At 37.7% G+C, this 10,106-nt stretch overlaps 1 protein-coding gene across 1 annotated transcript; it reads right to left on the bottom strand.

Moving 5' to 3' along the window:
- Positions 1-215: 215 nt before the first annotated feature.
- On the bottom strand, positions 216-9,779 carry LOC122091922 (ubiquitin carboxyl-terminal hydrolase MINDY-3-like). The gene is made up of 7 exons (XM_042662165.1): positions 8,725-9,779; positions 7,347-7,425; positions 5,277-5,431; positions 3,240-3,366; positions 2,903-3,088; positions 1,604-1,675; positions 216-1,516 (listed from the first exon to the last, which is right to left on the bottom strand). Exons 1-7 carry the CDS (start codon positions 9,192-9,194, stop codon positions 686-688), a joined length of 1,920 nt encoding a protein of 639 aa, XP_042518099.1. The 5' UTR covers positions 9,195-9,779; the 3' UTR covers positions 216-685.
- Between the last annotated feature and the right edge of the window lie 327 nt (positions 9,780-10,106).

The raw sequence follows: 10,106 nt of genomic DNA, 5'->3' as shown, positions 1-10,106 counted from the left end.
AAAAAAAAAAAATATTGCAACATTCTAATTGATAGGATGGCTAAGAGGTTTAGAGGGAAACAAATGGTCAAAAAGGGAGGGACATAGGGGGAGTGGGAGATTCCATCCCACCATGCTTGCTCAGAGAACCTTTTCCCACTAAATTTCTTAATATATAAACTATAACAATCATTCAACATAACAGGTTGCACTTCCGTCTTATCTATTTGACAAAATTTAAGAAAAATGAACTTTGTTTTGTGATAACCTATAATTCTTTGCAGCAAGGAGCAGGTGGTGAAAAAGAAGAATCAAAGGAACAGCCCAAGCTCTAACCTATGGGCAGAAGAATGGATGAAAAGAAAAAATAATGTTACAACATCTCAACAATAACAGGACCAATCTAAGGACCTGAAGAAACTTGACTAAACCATAATCAAAGAAGCTTTTACACTTTTAATTAATAATTTAACAATAACACCAAGAGGAATCAAGAAATGGTAGTACAACAATACACAGTAGAAATGACGCTGCAATGTGCGGGTCTTGGATGACTCCAGCAGTGATGAAATACATCCTCCCTCCACCCTGAACGATGATATTCTGATGGCAAATTAACAAAAGTCCACATCAACATCTTTTTAAAGAACGCCTTGTAGTGTGTCTTATCAAAGACAAACCTTCTCACAGGGAGTCATGTAACTGCTTAAACTATACTGGGAGGATCACCAACCCAATTGCAAACAGCCCGTGGCCAGCGGGTTCTGATGCAGTCCACTAATGGAGCATGCTGAGGAGGCTCAGGGTGAGTTACTTCAACCACTGTATCTTTACCAGTTGGGTCTTCAGTGCCTGTATTAGAGGGCACCGTCACATCTGCCATGAATTCCTCAGGTGTCCAACGTGGAGGAACAGAAACTCTCAACTTTGAGAGCCTTGGTCTCTGCATTGAAATTACACCTCCAGAGGCTGCTTGATTGCCATTCAAAACAGACTTAGCAATCCCATTAAAATGGTAAAGATCAAACAGTTTCTTGCCCATCAATCCTGACGAATCCTTCAGACCTCCCAAGCTCTTATCCAATTCAAGCAAAACTTGCCAAAATTCACTCCATACAATAAAGCCAGAGCTACATAGGTGATCAAGCTTCTCAGTTGGTAGGTTTATATTAATTTCTCTAAGGACTTGATGGAGCCCTTCCACACTGATGAAGCCTCCTCCCCCACTTTGGTCTTGGGCATCAAATGCTCTCCGAATCTGTGATTCTCTCTCCTCCAGTTCATTCTCATCCTGAACGCGAGTATCAAAAGCAAATAGGACAGTGTAATGTGATTCACTCCCAACTACCCATATTGGCCATTTTGGGCGTTTGAGATGCTGACCAACCTTGCAGAAATTAAAAGATTCCAAAAGAGAGAGGAATCCAACATCCACGCTTGTAGGTATGCCCTTGAGAAACATTTCACCTCCAAGATCCATCCTTCCATCAAACACATTAGGAACAGCCTGCCCGCAAAGCAATAGATTTACAATTTCCTGTTCCATAACAATCCGGAGTTTCAGAGGGTCCAACAGATGCTATTGGAAGTGCAAAAATATGACAAACAAGTAAACTGTGCATACCTGTGAGGCATGTCCAAATGGAGCAGTGACTAATGGAAGGGAAAGATCATCTCTGTCTGCTTGGACAGACTCCTGCAACCAGACAAGGTACTCAATGCTTCAACAAAAATTTCCAAAGCAGGAGAATAATCACTAAAATTTTGGTGGCATAAGAAGACTTGTTCCAAGGGATGCATCAACCACCAGAAAAAAAAAAGACAAATGACCATGTTGCTTCACTATAATACTTGAATTTTAGAATTTTATACATAACAAATCTCAGAACAGATAAATGGAGGAAGATAAACAAAATAAGTAGCAAACAGAAATAGATGAGCTTTTCGGACAGATAAGAAATAACAATAATTGATAGTTGGGAGTGACAAAATTAACCCTTTTCAATTGCTTTTATTTTCTATTAAATAAACATACTTATTCTATTAAGAATTGAATTACATAAGCAACTTCCAGGTATCAATAAGACAATGGCAATGAATAAAGACGTAGGAAGATATCCATGACATCTCTGTCCATCTAGTAATTCCTTCTTGTTCAGTTCAATAATTAACTGTATCAGTACACCTAAAGACCATAATTTACCACTATCACATGTAATTCCCTCAAATACCTAGACATTTACTGAATTGTCCACCATGTATTCACTCTTCTCAACCTAGTGCTACTAAACCTGCCATTTAGTTTTCCGAGCCAGTCATGATAAGTAGACATGGGATAAATTTTTAGTGAGAAAATAGTAGTAGATAATATAGACAGCTAGCTGAGGGCTGTTTCACTAAATTCCAACAACATACACATACGGGCAAAGACACGTATTACACATGATCAAAGATCCTTTAACCATCATGAACATCATAACGAAGGAAGAGTAAATGAATATCATGGGACTAGCTAGAAAAGGCCTTGTAACGGTGCACAGCTTCAATAAACCTCACAATTTCTCAGGTCCAATTCCATAAGCATAAATGTCTCCACCAATCTGGCTAACAGTCTAAAAAGAGTACCAAAACAGCATGATAGTTGTTAAAATTTTCAATTAATGCCTTTCAATCACTCATTCAGAAATGTTCCCTTAGCTGAATTACATATTTGCACATGCATTTCAAGCTTATTCTTGAGTTTCTTTTTCTTCTTTTGTTTTTTCTAATTGCTTCTCATGCAATTTCGTTAAGTTTTAAGCCATCATTATTTATCACGGAATAAAGACGAGAGGAATACAGGAAGATAAAGTGTAATAATATATACAAATGAAAGTAACCAGTAATCCACAGGGATTTAAATAGCAGAGAGAGAGAGAGATACCAGTCCTCGAGAAAGTAATGCAGAAATTAAGAATAGCATTGCCCCCATACGACTTTGAAAAACAGGAAGCATTTTCTGAAGTGAATGAAAAGCACTCATCCACGAAGTGTATGTGTTAACTCGTAAAACTTTCTGCACATCTGAAGCTGATTCAATTGAAAGACCTCCCAAGGCTTTTGCAACAATCTGCCAATAGGACAAAACATAATAACTATAACCATACTTTAAAATATAGAACAGCCAACATTTCAAGGAGCAGCAAACAAAAGCTTCAAGTTCAATTCTGCTTTGCCAGCCAACAGTGTGAAAGAACGGATAAGAACTTAGGAGAACCCACCTCGTCTTTCTGACCATATTCAGACCCCTCCTCAGTGGCCTGACCAAGAATACTTAAAGTAGCGATCATAGCCCGTTTCTTACTTCCACATAAAAATAATATTTCCACCATACTTTGAACCAAAGCCCTGCAGAAAATTACAGAAGAAATGATGTACTGTCCTAATGCAGCATCTCAATTATGAAACAACAATTACAAACTCCAAACAAAGTAAAAACATATAATAAGAAAATCCAAGTAAAAATATAAGTGAAGCATTTCCTTTGAAAGCACAATGACACTTTCTTCTAAATATTGCCAGACTGGAAAAAACATGAGCCTCACAGTCAACAAGAAAATCCCACAACAATAAGAAAACTTGAGCTAACATGGAAACCATATTAATGGGCAAATTCTTCATTTTTCTCTTCCCACTTTGAGCAACAGCTGCTTTGAAAAGTAAGTTTTCTTTTGCCTTGTAAAATTTTGCAGTAGGTTTGCCAGACAGATGGTGGAGGGTGTGGAATCCTCTGTCAACTCAGCTGCCATGGATTTTAGGTTCCCATGTTGGACATATATTACTTTATTGGACAACTCAACCAGCCTATCTTTCTGGCAACTGATTAAAAGTCTGAACCATAGGAACCACAACCTGGTATCCTTAAAAAACTTCCTTCCCCCCCCCCCTTCCTCCCCCCAAAAAAAGAAAAAAAACAGAGGCATTGTTTTGATACATCATTAATAGGCTTCAGAGCAAGGAATGACAGGATTTTCCACTCTTTTAAACTACTTCCTAATTTTGTGAATGACTCCAACTTATGTCTCAACTACAAATTAGCAACTCCAATTAGCAACTTCCGCCAGGTTTGCTTCCAAGGGTTAGATCTCCTTTAGCCACTATTCATTCTGGTACGTGGTAGCCGATTATTAGAAGCCTGTGTGTGAGGATCTAACGCCTGGAATTTCAGGCTAAACCGCCAAACTGTGGTCGTGTGAATGAGTTCAAACAACTGAATCGAAATCCGTTTTCCGCCTCTGGTCCTCATTTGAATGGCTAAGATGACCTGCAGTTATTATTTCATTTGACACCATATTTCCTTCTTTCCCAAAATACCCCTCCTCTTCATCCTCAACCTACTTATATCATTTATTTGTTAATGCCTAGTCTACCCCTTCTCTTTAAATATGAGTTTCTTTTGAGTCCCAAGACTCCCAACCCTAGGGAAACTACCAAGCCGCCCTTAATATTCTGTTTATTTACAGCTCTGCCTTACTTTCGTAAAATTTAAACTAATTATTGAATTGCTAGTCTTTTATCTATTGGCTACTATTGCCTTGGGAGGGCCCATAAGCAATCCAAACTGGAGTTTCCAAACCCTGGATTTGCATTATTTTTTTAAATAAAGAAAAACCCTAAAGATTGACTCTTCTTGCCAGGTTGCAAGACTGGAACTTGCCACATGGACAAGGGATAATATGAGATCCATAAAGACAATTTGGCTGCCACCTCAACTTCCACAAATCAGAATCATATAAATTAGTTATATCTAATATACGATCATGTGCTTTTTCATGTCAAATACTTCTATTATCAGTTAAATAATCAGCATGCACTCTAACACATGCACATAAAAAATTAATTTGAAAAACCAGTAGGATACTTGCCAAACTGGAATAACCTTCTGATGCCCACTTTCCAATATAAAATAGTATTTAGCTCATTGATTTAGTACAGATTCACAGCTGACTGGGCCAGCCAAGAAATAAACTCTTTGCTGGTCAGTCCTAAAACTTGAACACCTTAGTGAAGGAACGGGCCCAATTAACCTAGGGCCTGATAACTTTATCATGGGTCATATAAACCAACTGGATAGTCTGAATAAATAAATAAATAAATTAGACTTTCTGAAGGGACTTTCGAGCTAAAGGCCATACTAAGTGATAGACTTTTAAGACTTAACAACCACCCTCAATAAATGATAAACTCGTATTCAACATTCATTAAACATTTTATTGATAAGAGTAGGATCAGGAAATTATTACAGCAAGAATAATCACCTTGTCTTTCCATCTTCAGTCAGAGAAGCAAAATTACCCAATGTGGCAGAATCACTTTGAGAGAAACTCCTTGAGCCCAAATTTTGTTGTGGCATGTTGGGTGAACGTTTACCTATTTCGTCTGGGAAAAACAAAAGGTATTTGAGGACAAAGGCCTGCATAAACCACACAAATTATTATAAGAAAAAGGACCTTCATATGCAATATGTAAAGGTACTGAAATAATGACTGGCATGGCTTGAAAGTAAACTAATAAAATAAGTAAAAATCAGCAAAAATATAGAGCGTTGACATGTAGAATTGAAGTGAACTGCCCAAGCAAACATATATACATAGAAGCATAAATATGCACACACATAGCTACATGATAAAAATGTGCACACAAGCCATCCATCCAAATGCTGAAAGCACTCGCCTTCCTCGAGATCCCTGCAAATTAAATGAGCTACACCAACATCACTATCCTGTAGGTATGATGCTAATACTCAAAAAGAAATTGGAAAGATCAGAGACAAATGTCAAGACACGTTTCTACTTTGTAGTGCAACACATTTAAATACTGCCTGTGTTTTCCCCCTTAATTTATGAACGTATGGATGTACACATGCCCATAGGTATGTATTTAGAAATAAACTTAAGCTAAACTGAAAATTGAGTAGAGTCACTTCTGGTTTGCAAACTGAGCTTTTGAATTCGATTCGATTATTCTTTCCAGTTCCTAGTCTTAAAAACCATCTGAGCCCTGAATTGTTTTATGACTCATCACTAAGATGAATTTCTTGAAGAACAAAATCCTCTCCGTACAATAGCTCCACAGACTTATCTTCCGTTCAATCAACTAATCTTATTCTTGAATCTTGTTAGTGATATTGAAACAAAATATCTCTATGAATTTTCCCAATTTCTATGAATACTTAACAAAAGAGAGCTTTTTTTCCAGATAACTGAATGTTCATCAAGAAAGGTAGTGATCAGGAAAATATAGAAGAATTCTACATCATCAATTTGGAAAATTCGTTATCGTTTCGCCAGTTTCAACTCCAAAGAGGGAAACTTCCTAGAAACCGCAGTTTTTGTGATTTTTGGCCAAATCACTACCATATCTTTGTAATGAATCATGTACAACATTTGATAATTATAAAATGGCTTCTAATTTTATGTTCATTCATTCATAAAGTATATTTTAGTCGTTTAATTGAATTTATGTGTGTTCTAGTACTAAATTTTGTGTGTACAATATTGTACAACTCACATTACCAACCTAAGGTCCAAAGCCAAATTACCATTTTGGGTGTGCTTTTTTACAATCTAAAGGTTCCACTATGTTTAAAGGGCCTGAAGTAGGGTTTCCCAGAAGTTTTGAGAACTAATTTGGCCATTAGGCCTCAAATCCAGCAACCACAACCTTCCCCGGTTTCGACCGAAATTTAGTGGTTTTGTGAAATATTTGGGTTTCAGAAACGAAACCTTGAAACTTGGGTTAGCATTACGCTTCCTTCAAACCTTCTGTCAGTCTTGAGCACTAGTTAAGGACTTCAACAGCTCTTAGTTTCTTAGATTGTTTAGAGTTGGTAAACGCTTTAGTCACTATTGACAAATTCATCTATAAGGATGCTACTAAATCACACTAGATAGTAGCTAAAAAACGAAGTCTGATGCATGGGTCAGCTTCTTCCATCATAAGAGAGATCTTGTACTGGCTTGTCATGTTCTTGCTGTTGTATCATCTAAGTTTCTCTCTTATGTGAGGTCATAATAGAGATCTTGTACCGTATTCGGCTGCTAACATTCCTTTTTTGTTTCAACCTAGAGAAAGAGAGAGAGAGAGAGAGGAATGCACCATCTAATGCTGAGTTACATAGACAGAAAAGCAGTGAAAATCTTTTTCAGTTTTTATGGACTGAGTTGTGCAGGAAACCAGCTTATTTATTTAGTTAGTATCACATAGTGCAGTTATTTATTTATTACTTTTGATAGACAAATGATACATATTTAAAAGAAGCTCAAAACTAAAAGAGTGGGCAATCAATTGCTAGCTTAAAAAGGTAAATGTAAGACTCATAATATTACCTGTATGGTTGCTAAAACACCACAGGGCCCCCCTTCATGTTGCACTAGACCCATACATGTTTCTGGATCGGCGCTAAACCTATAACAAAAATTTAGATATAATAGCCCATAGAGGAAATAAAGACGAAAACAATCATATTTAATGAATTAATCATTAAGATGAAGAAAATTATATGAAACCAGTAAACAGGAAAGAAATATAAGAACACCCAAAGTAGAACCAAGACACCATGAAATATTTCCTTTGAAGACAGCATATATTCGCATTGTACAAGCCTTCTGGCTACTGATAAACTCTGTACTTTTTCCTTTCTAACCCCATGGCAAATTTGGCACATCAGTCACATCACCGTTGTGGTTAGCAATGGAATAGAGTCTCAGAAATATTAACAAAAAGAAATGAGGACGAAATGACCATGTTCAATGGAGACCTTTAGATGCTCCAGTACGGAGGAATGATTTGATTCAGACTGAAGGAACTAAAAGAGCCAAGGGCAGACCTAAAATGACCCTAGGAGAAGTGGTGAGGAAAGAATTGCATAGCTTATGCCTTACATCAAGTAAGATCTCAAATAGAGGTGATTGGAGGGCAAAGATCCATGTAGCCGACCTCGTTTAGTTGGGATAAGGCTGAAGTTGTTGTTTTACGAAATGACGGAGTGAATTCCTATTGAGCAGCAGGAAAAGGTGGTCTCAAAACTTGAGATATCAGAAGCAGCAACACAAATGGGGTCTTGATGGGATCACAAACGGTAATTTCTGAGGAAATGAATATATAAAAGAAGAGAGAGATAAAGAACACGACTAGAAGATTTGTGCAATGGCACCACCAACAACTAGATGGTATCTTATTGCTCTTTAAATATATGGAAAAATCTCAGTCATTCTAATTATGCAGTTCTGGATATTTTCTCCATTTCTACAACAAATAATTAGTCTTGCCAACCCATTATATATTTTTTTCAGAATCCCTTCCAAAAATATACTTAAAACTCATCATAACTGAGGATATCAGTCCAATTAATGTTTTCACTTTTTCAACTCATCAGAGTTTCACATTATAACCCAACTGGAGACCAAGTACCATGATATCATGCCTCGGAATAACGAACAAAATACGTTGAACCCTTTGGTATTATTGATGTCTTTGCATAAATAAATGAAATTTACGGTGGATACAGTAAGTTTTTTTCTAAAAGAAACCTGTTTTTCATGTCAAGATGACACTACAAACTAAGTTACAAATTTCACCTGCAGGCCCTACACTTTTCATTGTGTAACGCAAAGCATAGTGAAGTAAAGGTACAAGAACTAATAACTAACCTATCTAAATGGCAAGGGAACATTGAGAACAGCAAAATCCAATATGTGTACCAACCTTATACCCTGATTAGTCCACTGTGCAAGAATATCCCTCGAAACGCCACTCCCGAAAACCATTGAAAACAATTGATTAGCAGCTTCAGGCGACAGCTCTTCCCCCAAATTCAAATCTTTCCCACCCTCCACAGGAGACCTTGCCCCAGATTTTTGGCTTATAGACCTTGTAACCACATCTTTCTCGGCCTTGATAATGGGAACATCCTTCTCTGGTGCAGCAACTTTGACGCTCTTTTCTCCCTTCGCTGCCACGAGGCTCTTTGCCATAATCATCCTCTTCTCTGCCGCAGCAGCCATAAGCTCTCGTTGCAATTTCCTATTTTTTGCTTCGGGGGACACCTCAGGAGTAGCAGAAACCGTTGTAGCTCCAGCATTCTCCCTAGGTTTGCTCCTTTTGGCCTCAGGAGGCGAGTTTTGCATACTCATATGTAACGCCATACGCAATTCCTCCTCTTCTTGATCCCCCATCACAGATTATAAGCGGAAGCGAATCCAATTAGAAAGCTCCGACCCAAAATTCGCAAACAGAGATGAAAGAATTAAAGAATCATAACTGGAATTCAAACGGATCTTTCTTTGCCGAACGATGGGAGTGGATGGAAGCAGAACCGAAGAACTAAATCGAAACCCTAAAAGATTCAAAATTCGTATTATCAAAATAGAAACCTAGAAATCAGTGAGGTAAAGAAAGAACACCGTTACGATCTTTTACTATTAATTCTCCCACAATAAATGTGAGCCCTCCGTTCGCCGCTCAGGCATAACTCTGGGAACGGAAAAATCCAGAGTCCAACCCCGGAAAATCCATTCTCTTTTTTCCATCTTCTGCTTAAGGAAATCCATGGCATGGCAGGGAACGACGAATGGATCTCCACCCACCTTACTGTTTCCACTTCAAATGCATAAAATTAATCAGTAACTGCCATTTCATACTGTAGAGAAATGTTTTAATATTGGAAGAGGGGAAAAACAATAACTGAATAGAGTTTGGTAAGCCAAGTGGAGTCGCAGTCCAAGGACCGAATCCTTGATGGGTGGCGATCACGTTACGAAGCTTTTAAAGGTATGACCGATGCCTTGACTCGTCTTGAAGATATGAATAAGGGAAAAAGTTGTCATAGAGGCTATTTCCTCATCTGAAATGATATGGCTAGCTGTTTTTTTCGCGTGAAGCCATTGTGTGGCACATCATTGGTGCGAGTTGAAATCGTCTGTAATTCTGATCTCGTACAATTTCATATAATACCATCTTCAGAGAGTGATACGTGTATTAATACCAATACAATGGTCCATATCTGACACAACTAATAAAACATTAAATCAGTGAATAGGTATTTAAATCAGATCTTGACCATTGCATTGGTATCAATACACGTGTCA

This window comes from Macadamia integrifolia, chromosome 10, assembly GCF_013358625.1.
Source record: "Macadamia integrifolia cultivar HAES 741 chromosome 10, SCU_Mint_v3, whole genome shotgun sequence".
NCBI lineage: Eukaryota > Viridiplantae > Streptophyta > Magnoliopsida > Proteales > Proteaceae > Macadamia > Macadamia integrifolia.
Note: the sequence above shows the minus strand (reverse complement) of the source record. Positions and strands in the feature narration are given on the sequence as shown.